At 41.9% G+C, this 21431-nt stretch overlaps 2 protein-coding genes across 2 annotated transcripts in view; both read right to left on the bottom strand.

Moving 5' to 3' along the window:
- FBXO5 (F-box protein 5) overlaps positions 1-2697 on the bottom strand; it is a 35139-nt gene extending 32442 nt beyond the window's left edge. The window contains exon 1 of the mRNA XM_044062874.1: positions 2291-2697. Within this exon, the coding sequence (XP_043918809.1) occupies positions 2291-2697 (407 nt within the window). The remainder of the gene's footprint in view (positions 1-2290) is intronic.
- Positions 2698-2731: 34 nt separating this feature from the next.
- Positions 2732-21431, bottom strand: part of MTRF1L (mitochondrial translation release factor 1 like) — a 636968-nt gene continuing 618268 nt past the window's right edge. Inside the window, exon 7 of the mRNA XM_044090456.1 lies at positions 2732-2935. Coding sequence (XP_043946391.1) covers positions 2882-2935 — 54 coding nt within the window. The 3' untranslated portion in view covers positions 2732-2881. The remainder of the gene's footprint in view (positions 2936-21431) is intronic.

The following is a 21431-nucleotide window of genomic DNA, read 5'->3' as shown; positions in this document are numbered from 1 at the left end:
TTTGATTTGGAAGGAGCCTTTGTCTTTGACTTTATTAGAAGCTGAGTAGGCCTGAAACCCCCTTCGGAAGCCGGTACCTGCACAGCAGCTCCGGACCCATCCGAAGGAGCATTGTCTGAAGGTCCTGCAACAGAAATATTCAAAGGCCTAGTTGGCTCCTCGTGGAAGTCCGTTTCAGCCATCGGTTCTGAAATGGCCGACGACAGGGGCTGCAAAAGCACCTCACTGACGACGGCCGAACCTGAAGCTGGATCTGCTTGTATGATAGTCAGATTTGGACCTCTGAGGCCTGTCTTTGTCCTTGCGTCGTTTGTGAACTCCGGTAGCCGGAACCTATCAGACGACATTTTGTAATTAAAACACCTACCGAAGTAATGAAATGCAAAATTGTACCTTCGTTTAATTGTACGCTGATTGAATCTAGCACAAAACCGACAACTAGCTACGTCGTGGTCAGGGCCTAAGCAAGGAATACAGTAAGAATGAAAATCCCTGAGGTATTTGCTTCCCACATGAAATACAATTAACTTTTTCTGACATCGGACTGGAGCAAGAAAAAAGTTCCCCACAACGGGGGTTTGAGTAGGAGAAGTCAGTCTTCGGACTGAAGTTTGTTCAGAAAGCCAGCCGAACGGCACTTGCGAACTGCTACCACCGCACGGCAAGAAAGACTGGAGAACATGGTGTCGGCTGTCAGCTTTGTACTCCTGGCGCTCTGACGTCAGGGAGCATGGCTGAACAGCCGACGCTGGACCCAGACTTTGGGATTCTGGCTGACCGAGGACTGCCTGCCGGCAGGGGAGAACCCTACAGTCATGACAGCAACAGTGAAACACGATGAACATCAGTTGTATCAATGCATATTTATATATTCAATGACGCGGTTAAATTTATGGTGTTAAAAAGGCCCAGTTGTCACCGAAGTGCAAGACCAGATTGTCAAAATGAGTTTGGGCATCAGTTGTAATAGGCTTACCTCTCCCATTGCTAAATACAGTAGAGTCTTGATTATCCAAACTAATTGGGACCTGAGATAGTTCAGATAATCAAACATAATTGAACCAGATAAACTTCTAAAACATGTTTTTGATGAACATTAAAAGTAAAAAGCAGTCTCCAGCCAACAGATACTTTCATTGTGGAAATACAGAACAGCACATTATGGGGTTAGAGAGGGTTCAACTAAGCTGAAAAAGCAGTTCAGGACCAATAACAATGGTACAATTTCATTAACCCATGCCAACAGAATTCCTACAATGACATCTGAAAGAGCATCTTGGAAGCTAAACTTTTTTTTAGCAACTCAGATACCTGAATAGTGGAAGACAAGATCTGGGGCTGACTATTCTTAACTGCAGTGGGAAACGTGCAGTTTGGCAATGACCAGTGGGGTCTGGCTTGGTCCAGGAGCCACAGCATAGAAAAATATGACAGACCTAACAAATGGGATCAATGCAGCAAACAAAAACCCAATGAAACTATTATTCTGCCACCTACTCAGGTGGCAAGGCCCCAATGTCAAAGCAATCTACTTTAACAGAGAAAATGAACTGCACGCAGCTTCAAATGTCTGTGCACAAACCAGTAAGCAAATATTGTGCACCATACTGAATAGATTTAAGAATTTGTTTTAAATGAGTGACATCTCCAGTTCAGTAAGCAATCACAGTTTAGCTACTATATGGCATGTCCACTTTTTGTAAATCATTAAAGAATCAAAGCAGAAAATTCCAAATAGGTACTATTAAAAGTTCTCAGAATGAACACCGCACACAAGTTTAGTGGGAATCGCCCCAGTATGAAGCTCAAAAGCATCTACACATGCTAACCCCCCCATTAGATTTCATAAAACATGGCACAACTGCAAGGCCAGGAACAAACTGCAGACAGGTTCGAAATATTAAGCAGAACTAAAAATGCACATGCCTATACATTTGAATGTGACATTTCTGGGAACCAACACTAGGTGTCTGCTGCAGATTATTCCTATTACACAAAAATTTTTTGTTGAGAAGTGCTCCATGAATACCTTGCATGAAGTCTGGTGACCAAAGTGGATTAAAGGCTATGAACAGTTAACAAGCTGCTTCCTGTAGTCCATGGGTTGATTCCCTCAAACTCCTGTTGTGCAAACCCGAGTAAGTCAGTTAATCAGGCAGTGGTCTGGGACAACTGGGCTAGACTATACAACTGGTGTCCTGGATTTCACACCTAGCAACAATCTACGAACTTCAACACTTAAAACTTCAAACTGAAACTGAATAAAAAAAAGTGTGAAAAACAAACTTACCTTACGACATCAGCTTCACCAAGGTATCTGAGTATCTTTCCTAAGATGTGCTTCATCTTCCTTTTCCAAAGTTCACTTACAATGTCCACAGCTTCAAGGCCCATTTTTTTCCCAATAAGATTCTCAAGCCCAAAGCAACTTCCTGAAACAAGCCACTTCAAACTATTGGTGAACATCTTACGACTATTTTTCCTTAATGTGGAACACACCGCTCTTTCAAAATCACGAGCTGGAAGAAGTCCGTCTCTCGGTTCAGTTCCCATGCCATTCCACAGGGGAGAAGTTGGAGAGTTGCAGTTGTGACCCAAATCCAAACTGGAGTCACTATCACCTGGAGTACACAGAAGAGAGGAGTATCCACTGTCTTCATGAACAGACACAGCTTGCAATCCCTGTATTCCAGGCATGCTACATTTGTGCACAGCTACCCCAGTTAGATTCTCCTTATTGTTCTTTGGTGTAATATGGAGTTCAGCCTTAGATGAACAACGAGAAAAGGGGACCTTAAAATATTCCTCTTTTGCCCCCTTTGTTGATCCATAGTCCAATTTTGTTGGTGTGATTGGACAACCAGATTGCAGGGTGGTACATTCAACAGTTTGGTGCATTTTTCTTTAGTACTTCTTCACAGAGGTTCACTATTTTCTGTAAGTATATTACAACCAAATATTACCACTAAATTCAGATGTGAGAATTAGACAAATACAGTTTTGTAACAGTTTATGAGTATAACAAGATAACATAGTTGTATAACTATAGCTAACCAAGCAAATGTATGGGAAGACAGTGCAACACAATCACAAATTACTCACCATGTGTGTATCCTCCCTATCAATTTAATAGTGGCGCGTGTCCCAAGACAGTGTCACACTTCCCAGAGAGGAAGAGTATGGCAAAATCTCTCAAATGTTTCCCCTGGTAGATCACTATTTGGATGTGTTTTTGGGCACATGTATGCATGTTTAATGTGTCTGTGTATACAAGCACATTCCACACTCCCTGGGCACAGCAATGACCGTCACAAGTACATATCCCTACAATGAAATTTCACTGCACACTTTAAAACTGAATTCCATGCAGGGATAAGCACTTGCAGCAGCACTTCCATCATGCCCAAAATGGAAACTTGTCTTAGCAGGGCTATTTCTCTTACTGGCTTGTTATTAAAATGCTTACAGACCAGGGGCCACAGAAGCTCTGAATGCACCAACCAATACTCCTAAACTCTCTTCACACAATCAAGATCTAACAACCAAATCAGCCACTGGTTTAAAACTCCTTTAGGACCTCAGATCAGTTTCACATTTGCCTCAACCAAGGTAGTATGGGTTATTGGAGGTGTTTACTGTTCACTGACAAATTCCATGCCTTGTGTCTTAACTATTTTTTGTAATGCTATAAGAAGTCCACTAAAGGAACCCATGAACTTACTCTGGTACCTGAAGCCAAAGATGCCTTTAAAACCTTGTCAAAAAGCACACCCTAAATTTCTTCCTAGTCCGACCCAAAAGACATTACCAATATTCTTGGCAAGCACATTTAGTGACAACTCCGTCCCCAAGACTTAAAAATCCTAGAATATCTGAACCTTGCAATCTAACTTTCTAAAGATAGTACTAACCAAGACCAAAAATACTTCCTCCATGGGACATGACCTTACATGCCTCATCTGTAAAGCAATTATATGTATTTTAAATGTCCACAAACTACAAAATCCCCATGTACTGATAACTGAACATGGGGAACTTCTTTTAAAGGGTTACAGAGGCAGTAAATATATGCAGGACACCTGGCCAAGGTCCTCAATACCATTTCCCATGCTACTATCATACAATAGATGAAGGTATTAAAATTAACCCAGTGTTTTTAGACAGACAGCAAACTTACTGAAAAATTCTACACAGTGCGAGTCACAGGTACCACGTCAGAAAAAAGTGACCAGTGTTCTTCAAGGCTTGGTGCCAGATCCTCTCTCAGTGTATACTTCAGATCTTCAAGCAAATATTCCAAAACTTCGCTAATGTTTGCAGCAAATTGGGAGTGGTCACCCCACCCCCATCCCTTGAAACTGAACAAAAATGTGATCCGACTAAAACATGTAGTCTCTTTTTGGCAGACAATCTCTCCCCCCTCAGTGTACAGATGACACCACCATATAAAGAAAATGAAGTCGAGGGCATAGGAACTTGGGTTGACAGCTTCCTTTATCATGTGGCAATGGTTGTAAGAAAACACTTATTACTTCTTCAGACCTTTATTATATTTGGGGTAATAATCCCTTATACTCACTATTGATAATGCTAATTACAGTACACCCTCGTCAGAATTTTAAAAAGACCCAAAGGCTGCCAAATTAAAAAAGACCAGAGGCCTAAGGTCTCTCAATGTCTTGTATACCTTTTAGAAAGATCTTTGAATCACTTACCGTACCATTAGAGACCCCATTAGGAACCTAGAGTACAAGCTTTCTTCCCATTAAGTCAGTATATCTGGTACTACTACACCTCAACCACCCACGCCTACATAACACATCTACATATATGGAGATCCTCCACATAAACATACCCAAACAAAGGAGATCTCAGAGGCATAAAAACACATGCGATCTCCACAGCCCTTCATACCACACCACATACCACTCAGTCCACACATCTGTACCTCAACCACTAAGGCTTCCCCATAAACCCAACATATTAGTCATAGGAGACACTATTGAAAGACAAATGTGACTCGCACCAGGCTGACGGGGAGAAAAAAAAAAAAAAAAAACGCAGAGATTATCTATGTGCAACTAAACGGGCAAAAATGCAATTCAAATTGTAGCTTCCTACATTATCACCCATCATGTCCCAGGACCCCCATTCCGCATTTCTGGAAACACTGGATAACAAAGGTCCTACCAAACACCCTAATATTGAGTGATTTCGACTACCTAAACATTAACTGGGAGAACTACTCCAGTACTAAACTCCCTTGCCCAACATTTCCTATAAACGCAAATGCCCTGGAACAACTGGTCAACACTCCCACCAGAGGCGACAACATATTGGACCTGGTCATCACATGGGCGACCAGTGTTCACCGGTCAACCCCTCGCTGGTTAGATCTGACCATAAACAAATCACTTTGGATATCCACATTCAGCCCCCACCCCTGGACAAGGAAACCACTGTGAAAAACTTTTCAAAAGCAAACTTCACGTTACTTAAAACGGAGGTGGAAAGTTTCAAAGCCCCCATGTTAAAGGAGAACACTGTCCAAGCTGCAAAATCCTTTACTAATGCATTCTATGGGCACCTACAAGAATGCATGGATCGTGCTATCCCCAAGCAAAACCAAGACTCACTCCTCCAAGAAAAAGGAAACCAGTCTGGTGGACCCCTGCCATAAACAAGCTATACAATAGGAGGAGGAAACTAGTACAGAAGAGTAAAATCCCAAGAAGGGAAGATATCCCCAATCAGTATCAGCAAGAAACTACGCTCTCATAAAATCGTCCAAGGTGAGCTTTGAAAGAAAACTTGCCAAGGACTCCAAAGATAAACCACAAGGCATTCTTTAGCTATGTCAAGAATCTAAGCGGCAATGCTCAGATCTGCTCGGAGCTGATGCAGAATGGCACAAAATACACTGAACCAACCGATATCGCCAACATCCTGGCAGACAGGTTCAGTGCAAACTTCACCCCCCCCCCCACCCCCAAAAGGACCCATAACCATACCAGAAAAATACAGACCCCTGAAATCAGACACTTAGGTTAAAATAGCCCGCTCCAAAGCCAAACACACAGCATCAATGGGACCGGTGTCCCAGACTGCGTCCTACACCAGCTCAAAGACGAATTAACCCGTCTCCTAACACACTGTTCAAACTTAAGCCTCTCCACAGGCTACATACCCAGAGTGGCGCACAGTAACAGTTATTCCACTCCACAAAGGTGGAGCCACAACAGATCCCGGGAACTATCGCCCTATAAGCTTGATTAGCTTGGTCTGCAAGGCTATGGAGCGCATCATCATGGAACTCATTAACAGAGACACTGGGAACCTCCAAACACTAGACCCTACCCCAGTTTGGCTTCGTTATGGGCAGATCATGCCTCCTAAACCTGGTGGACTTCAAGACAAGTTACCAACGCTATAGACTAGGGAAAGATGATACATAACCTACCTAGACCTCGCAAAGGCCTTAGACACCATTCCCCATTATGGTATTATAGACAAGCTCACCAGCCTGAACATAAACCCCCATGTCACAAGATGGGTTGTTAATTGGCTCACAGACAGAACCCACATGGTGAGAGTTGCGGAAGCTAGATCGGACTCTAAACCGGTTACACAATTGGCGTTCCCCAGGGCTCAGTCCTAGGACCCCTCCTGTTCGGCATATACTTCTCAGAGGTACAGACAAGCACAGGAGGACTATGGCCGCCCAAGTTGGCAGACTGGATACTAGGGGCTATAATTGACTCAACAGCCGACGGACATCTTTCAAAAGGGTCTCACTGAGACAGATGCCTGGTGTCAAAATCATGGCCTCAAGCTAAATGCCAAAAAGTGCATAGTTATTCCCTTTGGAAATAAAGTACCCACAAAATACCACATAGGTGGTAGCCCCCTAAATACAGAAAACGTAATAAGGGATCTGGGGACCCAAGTAGATAGTAATCTCTCCTTTGATAATCACATTGCCAAAGTGGTTAGAAAACCCTACTGTGTGAACCACCTAATCACAAAAGGGTTTGCATCCAGATTAAAAAAAGAAAAAAAATAAGGTCATTGCGCCCCTCTACTCAGACCCATCACAGAGTACAATGCCCCATTTCAGATGCACCTTACAAGACACCTGCAACAAACCACAGAAGTACCTCACCAAGAGGATCACTGGCCTCAAACAGATGCCCTATGCAGCTCGACTGAAGAAACTCCAGCTGTACTCCGTTGCATACCGCCTGCTCAGAGGTGACCTCTGCCTGACATACAAGGCCACGTCCAACCCAGAATTGGACAGGCTCCACCTAAAGAAAACCTTATCCCCTCTTGCCACACGCTCTAGGGATCTAAACCTCACCACAACAATAAAAAGGAAGTGCTGGAGGGATAGATTCCTGTCCCAGAGACTTCCCGTGCTTTGGAATAAGATTCCAATATACATTAGGCAGAGCTCCTCACTAGCTCTCCAAGAGAAACCTTGACGAGTGGATGGGAAACCCCGGGGATCACTTCAGTGGCTCTGTTGGACAGAGGCACAGGGAAATTCTAAAGGGGCAGTGAAACCCAACATTCTGACTAGGCTTGTAGATGCCTTCAGGCAGATAGCCTAATACCTATGAAAGGCAGTTTAGTTGCCTGTTAGGTACCAGAATCCGCCACATCACACACGCACTCAATTCTCTCAACAGGTACTGCTACGATGTCACAGTCCATGTTGGCGTGAATGAATTGAGACATACCTCTCTGGACTATATGAAGAGAGACATGATTGAGCTCGCTGATTGTGTCCCAAGCAGGTATATGTCCCTAGCCTTAAGCAGCATTCTGCTGTCACCCAGACTGATGCTTCAATTCAAACAGAAAATGATTGACTAACAACTGGCTTAGTTTCTGGTGTCATTACAGGGGATCCAATACCAGACAGCCTGGGAAGACCACGATGCTTTGCCAGAGATGGCCTTCATCTGTCTCACCTGGGCTTCAGGTAAAGGTTCTTGCCTCCCCTAGAGAGCCTTTTTAATTTCAACAAAACACAAATTAAAGGTCATGCTGTTAAACGCTAGGAGTCTAAACATGAAACTGCACTCATTGCAAGCATTCCTAACCCTGGAAAATACCGACATCTGTGCAATCATAGAAACCTGGTTCAAAGCTGCAGAGAGCACCCCAGCCTTACCTGGCTACTCATCCTATCACACATTCAGACCCCAAACTGTGGGGAGTAAAGCCAAAGGAGGTGAGGTTTCAATATACATTGAGAGACACCTCCAGGCTGGTCAAACAGTATGATGCACAGAAGACACTCCAGGTGCAGTTAAAAATTGACAAGACCCCTATTCAAATGATGGCTAACTACAGGCCCCTGACTCAAGATGCCCAATCCGCCTATTTGGACCTGTTGGAATCTATCAAGATTCAACCCTTTACCCTGATCCGGGGCGACTAAAAACAGACTGGAAGAACTACACATGCCAGAACACAAATACCCAAAGATTCCTCGATTTTGTCAATGCAAACGCCTTGGAACAGCTAGTCGATACCCCCACAAGGAGAGATAACATCTTGGACTTGGTATTTACCAACAGGAGTAATTTTATTTATATTTGTTGACCAGGAGTGTCCGACTGGACGTAGGTCCATTTTAAGCGGAGGCCCGGGGAGAAAAGCTCCACAGTTTTAAACAGACAGTAGTTACACTGGATTACATAGCAATTTACAACATATTTACAGATGAAGAACATAGTACATCAGTAGACAACTAGAATCTTTATCTGTGAAGTACATAACAGACATTAACAAATGTTAAAATAAGTTCCTGCTGTACAAGTACTAGGCTTATGAACATCTGAGCTTGCTATAATTATGGTAGTTAGTGGAGTGGAAAGAAAGGTGGTGGTGGTTGGATGGGGTGGGTGATATTAGAGTGGGAGTGGCAAGGGCATAGCCAGCATGTTTTCAGGTGCGCTTTTAGTAAAGTTTTGAAGTGGGTGCATGATGGTATGGAGGTAATGGTGGGAGTTCCATAATTTGGCTATGGTGCAAGAGAATAGTGCTTCACCAGCAGAGTTACTGGCTTTAGTGATCTGCAAGTGATTTTTGTTGCTGGGTCTTAGTGGTCTGGTGGTGCGATAGGGTTGGAGTAGATTCTGGAGGGATGGGACATTTAGTGGATGGTTTACTAGTTTGTGGGCGAGTGAGAGTTGATACCACTGAAGGAGGTGAGGGAGTTCAAGCCAGCCCAGTTCAGCAAGTGAGAGACAGTGGTGACTACGGTAGGATGCCCCCTGTGGTGAATTTGGCAATTTTGTTGTAGCAGGTCTCTAACTTGTTTAGATCGCATTGCCTTAGGTTGGTATATATTGGAGAGGCTTAAAGTAGGGTGGAGATAAGGTGGGAATTTGCTACTGAAATCTTTGCTGCTTTGGTGAGAAGATGCTTATTTCTGTATAACGCTCCTAGTTTTTTCTGGACTTTTTTTATGGTCATGGATATGTGAACGTCAAATTTTAGTTTGTCCATTTCCACTCCTAGCAATTTGGTGTGTTCAGTTGGGTATATAGTGGTGTTGTCTTTTGCTGTGATGTTAAAGTGAGAGTTGTTTTGAGTAGGTTTGGTGGGTTGTAAGATGAGTAGTTTAGTTTTGTTTGGGTTGAGTATTAATTGGGCATCAGATAACCAAGTTTCAACAGAGGAAAAGGCTTCCTATACGACTTTTTGCAGTTTGGGTAGGGACTGGGCTGAGTAATCTGCATATTGTACGAGTGTGCCATGTGTGGTGGCAGAGGCTAGATTTGTGAAAACAGAGAAGTGTAGGGGTCCAAGGATGTATCCTTGGGGAACCCCTATGGAGACAGGTAGTTGGGGAGATATGTCATTCTGCCATACAACAGATTGTTGGCTGTCAGACGGGTAACTCTGAAACCAGTTGGTGATTGTGAGAAGGATAGGTTATTGAGGACAGAGATAAGTTGGGTGGGACCATGTCAAATGCTTTAGATAGGTCTAGGAAAGTAGCAGCGGAGAGATAGCCATTGTTTTTATGCTGAAGGATAGTGTTAGTAAAGGAGAGTAAGGCAGTGGTGGTGCTATGGTTTGGTCGGAAACCATGCTGAGTATTGGAAAGGAGGTTGTTAGTAAGGAGGTAGTTGAGACCTGAGAGTGTATGCATCTCTAGTATTTTGGAGAGTGGAGAGAGAATAGCTATGGGGCGGTAATTTGTTAGTTCTTTGGAGGGTCCACCTTTGTGAAGGGGAATTATATGGGATATTTTCCACAGTGTGGGAACAAAACTTTGACAGATCGGTTAATCAAGATGGATACTGGGTAGGCCAGAGCATCAGCTGCGATTTGTAGGTAATCAACTTGGGAGGTTGTCTGCTGCTAATTTGGTGAGTTTAAGTTTAGTTAAGAGTTTGTTTTTTTTTATGTTGGAGGTAGGTACAGGAGGAAAAAAAGAGAAGGCAGTGGGGAAATTAGTAGTTGAAGGTGTGGGTTGTGTTTAGCTAGTGATAGTATGGTTTGTGAATAATCACTACAGCATCCCTATAGTATCCTCCCTGGTAAGATCTGACCACAGCGCGGTCACTTTCGAAGTCACCATCTCCCCCAACCCCCCCCCCTCTAGCTAGGATCAGACAAAAACTCCTCCAAAGCTGATTACAGCCTCCTAAGGGAGGGTATAAATAGCTTCACAGCCCCCTCCCCCTCTGTAGGAACTGGCAGCAATATCCAAAACTACACCAAAGCACTATTAGAGCATTTATATAGTTGCATGGAATCAGGAAGACCAGACAGGACTAAATCATCCTCCGCAAGGAAGAGTAAACTTGTCTGTTGGACATCTGCAATAAACTATAACGAAAGGAAAAAAATTGCTGTTCAAGACCAAGAAGGAGCAGGTACCCAATTGGAAGCAATGTCTCCTTAGCCTGAACAAGCAAATAAGAGCCACTATTGAAATCCTCCAGAGCAAGAGTCTCCAAATTGGCCACATCTACTAGAGACAATCATAAGGCCTTCTTCATACATGTCCCCGGGTTCACTACACATTACCAAAAACCCATAACCCCGACACCCAAAATACCTAATGCCCACAAGCTCGAGATTTCACATCACTGACGCCCACAATATTGCGTGCCCACAAACTCGAAATCCACGGCACAACAGCAATGACGAGCAGTTCATGTGATAAGCCAACACCAAACCACATTCCTATGTGCACAACAAACACCCCAAGATGTCATACGATGGAAAACAATTACAACAAACCCCCATCACCACAACATCTGAACACCATCCCTTGACCCTAACATACTTTACAACTGACGTAACATAACAGACTAATACAGTGGAATAACGTCACAAAATACAGATACTGGAACAACGGCAGTATAACACCTAATATGCAGCTATAACATCTCACATTTTAAGTAGCCTTGCAATACATCTCTCAAACTCTGGGGTCGAATAATCAGCTTTATTGTCCAACAGCCATTGAAACTTTTCCTGTCTTTCTACAACACACCTACGTTTGGGAGAGGGTGGACATCCAGCTGCTAATTGCTCTCAAAGGCTATCTACTCTATTCTGTTCTCTACTTAAGGCATGTCATTAATAGAGAGAGATCTCCAAGTAAACATTTCAACTGCCGGTGCCACGCCTCCACAGAGTTCTGGGTGCGCGGCAGAGTCTATTCAACTCAAACGTTCCAAAATGTCACAGGGAATAAGGATGGAAACCTAATGGCAGTTGACCTAGTAGTAAATTTCCTGACCCGACAGAGTACATACCAGTCTGTAAAATACTTTAATTCTCTACCCTCTTCAGGAAACGACCCCTTCAACTCCGTGAACGTTGGTATTCCTTCCAACTCATCAAGGAATGCGAGTCCAACCAAAGATTTAACAGATAACTGGAAACCATGGCATCTGTTGTAAAGTGATCCTAACTGTTGCACATTTCGCCAGACATTCATGCCGAAGTGAAAAAGGCAACCTTTTGCAGTAACATCAGTGAAGTTAAGCCTAATACTTTTAATGGCTGCTACTTCATAATCACAAGATATATATTGTAGTGACAGGTTTAATTCCTGGCAAGCAAACAGATGTAATACACAGTGTCACAACATATTATATGCACGGGGTGACTTTTTGGACATTAGAGCATATATAAGCGGAACAGACTTACTATAGCCACAACACTTAACTATGCCATGAATACTGTATAACTGACAAATAGCGCCCTTACAGAAGTACGTTCCATCCATCATCCAAATTGTTGCTACACTTAAATCGTTTAGATTAACTGTACTAAAAACACATGTCTAACTGAGCCTGTGTCACTAGCCCATTTTGACAACAAATCCACCTGCTTGTAAGGGGAATTTACTTACATCTAGTGTCTCCAGTGTCAAATTAGGTTATGTGAACCACACCTGCAGTCTTACACCCAAACTCGACATATCTGCTGAAGCACTGCCTTTCTATTTCGAATGCTTGGAACACAAGCTAGCGAGGTGGATGCTACCGCATCCTCCACTATACAAGGAGTACCCCTGGATAAAGCAGCCTTCTCGCGAAGTGATACACAAACGCTGTAGCATTCTACTTCGAAAGGATCACCCGCATGATTATGCAGCATAGATTTCTTCAACAATTCACCCTCGAGAGGGCATCAGTGACCGTTCGACCCTTGCACGTATTGCTTCTTTTAAATTTACACCACCAGTTAACGCTTGCAACCGGTCTTGCATTCTAGGCGATAAACGTACCCATCTACAATGAGCACCTCCTTACATTTTTGTGACAAGATACAAGATGTGTATAGAGCACACCAACACTACCAGGCGCATCATAGGTTAGCCGTTGAACAACTTGCACTGTTAGACCCAAGTATAAAAGTGGGTGTATTAGCGTGGAAATACTATTGTTAATATATTTGGAAGTGCACTATTTTGGACAGGGGCATCGGGTGCAGAGTTGTCTAAACATGGGCTAAACTCTTGGCTAGGCTTATAAGGGCCTCAGGGCCAATAGCCTAATAACCTATGATTCCAATGCCTGCATCACTGCCCAAGTCCAGTATTTCCAATACTAGAACCACAAACCCAGATTGCTACTAATAGATAAAATGGACAGGTTTATAACCTATACCCCCCCCCCCCAAACTTCAGGGATAAGCTTCTCCATGCATATCAAACAGTGTTACTATCTGTGACTAACTGGTATGGAACAATCCTGAAACTATCACTTTGGAAGTATCCATGTTGCCAAACGCATATCAGTTTTAATCTATGCTGCTGACCTTTCTGCTCCTACCACAATTCTTACACTTATCACCCAACTCTGCCATTCTCCATTCACTGGCTAACGAGCATACTAGTCAAAGTTTACGGTGTGTGGGGGGTATCATTCAACCATGATCAGGGAATGGAAATCAACCATTCCATTTTAAGAGTAGACATTAACATAGAAAAGCTGGTTAATGCCTGCTGAGTCTAATAAATGTGACTAGGAGTCAGAAAAGAATTTAAAAACCCGCACCAAAGGCTTCAAGTTTTTTGCTTTTCTCAGCAACAGCCAGGGATTGTAGGATGTACTCATGTTGGTGCACTTCTGTATTCCATCTGCAAGACTTAACCCACTTAATTGGTGACCTTAAAATTCAGACATTTCAAGGAGACAAGTAAAGGACAAATTCATGCTTTACAGATTATGTTAGCCTTACCCACCTTACTATAAATCTCAACTACCTTGAAGAGATTTAAGAGATCTGGGGGGGACAGGTGGATAGCAACCTCTTTGCCCACCACATTGCCACTGTGGTCAGAAAGTCCTTGTGACATCTCATTAACAAGGGTTTTGCATTCAGGAAGTAAGAGGTCATCACCTCTCTACTCTTCCCTCATAAGACAAACAATAAATTATAATGCCTCATTTAGCATGTACCCCACTAGACACATGCAACAGCTAGAAAGGCCACAAATGTACCTCACAGAGGATCCTAGGCTTTAAACACATGTCCTACACAGACACTCAAAATGTCTCATATCCAAGAGGCAATCTCTGCTTGACTTACAAAGCCATGTCTGACCCAGCTCTGATGCTACATCTAAAGAAATCCCAATCCCTCCATACAGCACGTTCCATAAACCTCAACCGCATTTCCACAAACAGAACATGCTGGAGGGACAGGTTCATAACCCAGACACTGCCCATGCTCTGGAATAGACTTCCCATGCATGTCAAGCAGAGCACCTCACTGGCCCTCAAGAGAGCTCTTGATTTGATGAGGGGATGGGAAATAGAATGTTCACCCCAGGTATCACTTCAGTGGCTCTACTCGACAGGGGCACAATGCCAGGGCACTTATTGCTCTAGGCTTGTAAAGGCCAGGGCCATTAGCCTAGTACACACCTATGAAAAACTGTATTAGACTGCTTTGGCCAATATAAAATGCTTCCAACTGCATATTTTTCCTAATCCAGCCACATACCACATCACACTCCTGTCTTCCTCCAGCTGCAGTCTACTGCCCTTGCCTGTACCCACAAAACCAATCCAGTGACTATTCCAAAAACTGTTCACCTGAAGCTGGTGTATATTCTTGCAACTGATATATATATATATATATATATATATATATATATATATATATATATCACACATGAATACTAGCACAATTATCAATTTCACACAGAGTATGAATACTAACACAATCAATTCCAAATGTTATAAAACGAAAAAAAATGAAGAAATTGACCACTTGGAACCAGCACTGTCAACACACCGTACATCTCGGCTTGGCTGGCAGGGAATGCAATTTATTCAGACCAATTAAATGAGCACTGGTTAAGCCCGGAATCCTTACAGTATAGCTCCCACCTAAAACGTTTGCCACAAACCTTTTACGCGCATTACTGAAAGCTAACAATCCTCAACATGAGTATAAAACATGTTGCTCCTATTTTTGCCTAGACTAACAGCAGTAACCGTAAAATTTGCAAAGAACCTAGAAAACCAGTGTTCTCCCACTACTGCATTTAAGATCTTCGCATCCTGCCTCAAAGAACACACTTATACCTATCAAGGGCAGAAACGTCAGGCGGTCCCAACCTAAAGTTTAAGGCTCACAGAGTTGCAAAATGGCTACCAAAATGTATACCAGCTACCACAGTGTCAGTGCTCCAAGCGTTAAAAATCTACCCTTAAATTACACAAAACCCTCAAATCAAATATTGGGCTCCACAATTCGTCAGAGCGCCTCAACTTTTCTACTACTACAGAACAGTCTCACTTTAAAGCAAGATAACAAAACAAGTCATACAAAACAAATCAATACATAAACACAGGCACAAAAAGGATGACAATCGACCCACTGAACGTTATATGAACAGAAACTGTGTAAAGCTAGGCGACAATCGCCATTGCACTAGTCACAGTGGGTGAATATACCGCTCCGTGAGATTTGCATAGAGATTGCATTTTCGTAGTTACTTAAAATATTTTGAATCATACGCTTTTCTGTTAAATACCCACCAAATACAGCAACATAACATTAGTCTAGCCATCCTCCATGGTAAATAAAATATAGAAGCCAATTTTAAACCACTAGCTCAAGACTTTAAAGTAGCCCCAGTAAATTAAAGATCAATTAACCAGCAGAAAATATCACCTACAAATCAGATTGAGCATACAATACTACCAGTATAGCGTAAATACACCTATATTATTGGTCTGTACACTGTATTTCACTTAAATTAACCCGTCACCTCCATGTACATAACAGCAGTCGTACTGCTAATGAGCATCACACTTATCTAGAGATAAGACAAATCGCATACTTTTCGTCGTGGAGCCAAAAACGTATTTTTAAAGCTCGAATACGATTCTTTATTCGTTTCAGCAGCACAGCACAAAAGAAACTGTACCAGACAACCAAAGAGCAAAGTAAAAACTCCCCAAAAGGCGCCCGCGCCACACTTTACAATTTTAAATTTCGTATCCACATGACATGAGCCAGTAAAGTTGTAGCAAGGATCTTGGGCTTAACCAATCACAGCAAACACCCACCCGGCTTTTCACGTGTCTTACGACAATACGGAAGAGGATGGGTCTAACACTGCAATATTTTCTAAGACACGTATTAAAGAGACTGAAAAACAAGAGCTTTACTTCTTTTTGGATTAATGCGCTCTCTTCACTGGTTATAGTCCACTAATGATAGCTACAGGTGTAACCGACAAGTGATTCTTGACAAAGAGAACTAAAACAATAATATAACTGCAAAAATATTGGCTTACAGTATTTTATTATTATTGTTTATTTATTTATTTTTTTTTGAAATGTGTATTGGGAAAGGAGAATAGTCTAATCTAATACCGATTCCGCAGAATGAAGTATAGAGCACAGGAAAGATGCTATAGTCCAGTGATACCGAACTTTGGGTTTCGGTGTGTCAAAAATTCAGAAAATGCCTAACTTGATTCTGCTTGCTTGCTTGCGTGCCCCCCCCCCCACACACACACACACAAACAAACAAATAAATAAAAAATAATTAATTAAATTGATAAATAAAATGGCATAGCTATCAGTACATCAGGGATATATCTAGAAATAAGAGACATGGACAGTTTTAAACTACTAGTACTATTTATTAATTTGAGACACTGACAAAAAAATGAAAGTGTATCAATATACATTTTATGAAGTAAAATTAGTCAATAAATCCCATTATTAAGTATAAAAAGTTTATAAGGGATTAAGAGGACAGTTGAGAAGAATGTAAAACAGCACACTCCTAGAAATGCAGACTACTTGCCCTTTGCAGAAGTCTAACCATGATGAGAAAACAATGTCAGTACCACACTTTACAGACTCTGTCAAGAAAGTATACTGAAATAGTCGTTGAGGTTAGTAACTTCCTTACCTCTGCAGCACTGTTGTTGAACTGGTTCCTATCCTGGCACAAAATAATTCAATGCACTTCACACAAGCAACAAATGCAAAAGCAGTTTCTTTGGTAACTCAGGTGCTGGTGTCACCCAAAATGTTGTGGCATGTCATAGGTTCGCCATCACTGCTGTAGTCCATCCCTCTTCACCTTTACCACTGGGTATAGCTCTCAGCTTCTTATCCCAGACTGAACATGGGACGATTTTAAATATTGATATTGTACTATTAAGTTAATAAGCTGACAGAATAAGATAACATGAATCAGCATGTATTTTCTGAAGTAAACTAAGCCTACAGTTCTTGCCATTATTTACCAGCAGTGTAGCCAGAAATGTACATGTTGTACTCAAATCTCATACAGTTGCCCTACTGCCAATTTATATTAAAAAAATGTAATCAACCTTCAAAATGTTGTCCGTATAAACTTTGGAAAGGAGCATATTTTTTTCCAACTAGGGTTACCACCTGTCCCTCTTTGCGCAGTTGTGTCCTGCGAAAATACTTAAAAAATGGCAAATGTTCTGAGATTTTAAGACAAAAAATATTTCTTAAATTTTCTTTAATAGTTGCATAAAACAGTAATTTTGTATCTGGAATACACAAATATTACATGAAATAGCATAAGCAACTCAAATGCTACAAAATTAAGCTTTTATTTTTGTAAAAAATGCGAAGTTATGTCCTTTGCACTGGCTGTGGATATTTTTGGTCCTGCAAAATTGTACATTCCCACAAAAAATGCCCCACTTTGGGCATTTGAAAAGGTGGTAACCCTATTTCAAACTACTGCAAATTATAACTATAAAAATATAATTTTAGAAGTGTATTCCTTCTTGTTTAAGCATGTTTTATGTAGTTTTAAACAGAAGACACTAATATAGACAGCTTTAAATATTCTGAGCTCTTTGGTTCGTAAAGTTTCTGAGGCGTTAAAAATAAATGTATAAATGTCATTTATGTATTATGCCCACCTACACCCTTGTTATTTACTAAGTGCTATTTATATAAGTGGTATTTACTAAGTTATTTACTAGTGGACGGCGCAGTAGTGCAGAGGTAGGATTGTCACCTCACAGCAACAGGTTCTTCAATTCGATTCTTGGCTGGATTGCCTTCTGTGCAGAGTCTGCATGTCCTCCCTGCATTCTTGTGTGGGTTTCCTCCAGGTGCGCTGGTTTCCTCACACGTTTCAAAGACATGCATCTGCAACGTTTCTCCCTGGGCCTCTGCTGAAAATTGGCTTTATTCCAAGTCGGACTTCCCAGTAAAGAAATGTAAATAAAATGTAGTTCACTGTCACTCTCTAAAACCTCTCTAAAAGCACACATGAATAAGTCTTGGCTCTGCACATGTTTAACTTCAGGTTAATCCCCCTCACTGCTGCTTTCTCTACCCACCCCCCCTTTATTCTCTTCAATCCTATCTACCCCATGTATATCTCTGAAGCCTAAAAATCTTGGTAATCTACAAGTGTAGTACCTCGCAGTTAGTTCTGCGCAGCTTTGGGCGTGCCATCATTGATTGGCACACCAAATGGGCGGGGATATCCAGGAAGATTGACAGGCATGCAAATTCACATGTCACTTTGTGTAAACTGCTAAATATTCAGTATCACAACGAGCTCCATCCTATGATAAATTCTTACTTTTTCTGGGGGGCAAGCCCCCCTGCACCCCCCGCTTCCTTGCAAGCAAATGTCCTTAAAGCCGTTAAAATGTAATAGTATCGTTTAGAGAAATGGTGTAAACTCTGCCCGATTGAATGACTGAAATGTGATTTACTGCAGGCATTTTAGTTTTATGTCCCTAATAAAACATTTCCTTTTTGGTACTGAATGAAGTTTTATGTCCCTAATACATTACATTAATGTCATTTGGGTTGCTTTCAGCACAGATGCTGAAAATTAATTAACTTCCAGTCTGCACACTGTTGAACAATCATACTGCTGCTGCCTCAACAGGGCTGGAGGTGTGTTTGGGGCGGGTTTTGCTACTGCGCATCCTGCGAGGTACTACACTTGGAGATTACCAAAATCTTTATGCTACTCTTCCCCTCCTCCAAGTAAAGCTGTCTGTATGATCTTCTGTGGTCTAGTGTAAGCCTATTCTCATAATTAATATGCTGCTATGTACATTAACTATTTCATTAACTATTGTCTTCTCAAGTTATCTACTGTCAACACACAGTAATGTTTTAGAAGTTAAGCAAAACATTAAGCAACTATGAACCTTTGCTCTCAAGTTTAACCTGTCTGCAGTGTATTTATGTAAAGTTTTAACAAACATTTTCGTTGTAAAAATTTAAATCGATCTGTTTATGTGTACCTAAATGTGTAAATGTTTAGCTTTTCTCTCTGGGCCTCCCCTGAAAATGGGTTATGTGATCCAATCGGACTATCCCGGTTAACAAATGTCAAATAAATACATTTTCTTCCAAATTCATCAACAGTAGGAGGAACATTTTGTTTCAAAATCGGGTGCAGTTGAGAGCAAGCCGCTGGCTATTGCTGCACATGATGACGGCAACCCCACCCCGCAAACACATGCACAACGTCTGTTTTGTGTGCGAGTCAGAGCAGTGTTTTCAGCAAACAAGGTCTGCTCAAGACAGCATACAGCGTGACCATCATAATATATACACACACAGAACTGCACGTGTTAAACTTTACGTCAGAAGTGCTGAATAAATAAGGCAACCCTAAAAGAGCCACATTCTACCTGATGCAACAGATGACTGGATTATAAACCACTATCTTCCAGAATAAGTAGGCAGTACCAGGACTAAGTAAATGTGTTGACACAGACTACTACTAACTTACTACCAAACTGAATACAAAAACTGATGAATTCACTGACCTACAGTCTGATAATATCTATATGATCTAATACAAAAACTCAGGGTCATTCTTCGGGAGGTACAATCATACTGGCCAGCACTGCCTGTGGCAGTTGTAATTTCTCCTTGATATTTTGTGCCACCTGTCACTCAACTTTGCACACGTTGTGTTGGCATACTACTTAGTAGTCAATCTGTACCAAAGCCGTCTGGCATACCACCCATACTTATTCTGTTCTAGTACTGACTAGTATTCCAGCAGTCAACTGGGGTCTCCACTCAACCCTGTTTGCCAGTCCACCAACTACTTCATCTGTGTGGTTCACATCTGTAACAACTATGACTGGGTAAGGGAATCCACAGATCCAGCTAGAACTACACCTAATTTTAGTGGCATGGATCATTTACTAGGTGGTAGATAGCATACCAACTAGTACAGATCTGTGAGGCAGTTAGGTCTAGTCATGGTACCCTACTTGTCCAGCTGATATTCTACTTGGCATTGATTGTGCCAGCTGTCATTCCACTCATAACAGTCTTGCTGGGTCTTTTTAGACAGGCAACCACATCTAGACACTACCTTCTGCTGGTCAATCTGGCACTCCAGCTGGCACTTCACTGGTGCACACAATACTCTTGAAGGTCTACCTTCCACTCAACCCACCACAGACTGTTTGCCAAGTGGCATTTTGTTCAGTACAACCACCATGGGTCTGTGAGAAATACTGCTGTCTCGTAAAAGCACTCCATCTGGCATGGATTGTGTACTAGTGCTAAGCTGGAACTTTACTCCCAGACAGCACAGGTGTCTCTGTAAGCCAAGTGGCCCTCCACAGGTCCACCAGGCACTACAACCAGCCCTGCATACGAGAATGATAGATGTGGCTAGTAAAGAGACTCCAGTACTACAGCACTTCATCAGTCCATCAGACACTCCACAAAGTCTAGCAATCTTCCTGTCCACTTGGCACTCAACCCACCACAGACTATGCCAGCTGGCAGTCTGTTCAGCACAGAAACACTGGGTGTGTGAGAAAGACCGCTATGCCTGGTCAAGGTACTGTACCTGACATGGGTTGTGTACTAATGTTAGCAGGCACTCTACTCCCAAACAGCATACGTATGTCTGTAAGGCAAATAGCTAAATTTTACAAGGCATTCTGCTAGTGTTTGTTGAGGAATTGGGTAAAACACTGAATTCAACGAGATGCATGACTTGTTAAAGAGAGCACACTTTGTGATTTAAAAATGATCAGATGAGGTGCAGTCTGGTAACAGCTGTAAACCAGACTTTATCAAAAGTAGTGGACATAAGCAGAGCAAGTGAGATTACTAGCATACAGTTAAAAGAATTAACCAAGGAACTGACTTATGTGTTTGAAAGAATACGAAGCACATAAAAGGAAGGTACAACAAATAAAGCGAGAATAAAGACATGAAAATGTATTACAAGAGCTATGACAACTGGAAACAACTGAGAAGACTAATGTCTTCGAGGATACACAAATCACATGAGAACAGTAAACAGCAAATAAAGCAAAAAATGTACTGGCTTGGTATATTAAGAAGGCTATGGTTTGCATAGCAAACAATAGAACAGTTCAAAGAAAGAGATGCTACTGTATGAAGTACCAACTCAAT

Source organism: Protopterus annectens, chromosome 1.part0 (assembly GCF_019279795.1).
Source record: "Protopterus annectens isolate FY-2018-M chromosome 1.part0, PAN1.0, whole genome shotgun sequence".
Classification (NCBI taxonomy): domain Eukaryota; kingdom Metazoa; phylum Chordata; order Ceratodontiformes; family Protopteridae; genus Protopterus; species Protopterus annectens.
Note: the sequence above shows the minus strand (reverse complement) of the source record. Positions and strands in the feature narration are given on the sequence as shown.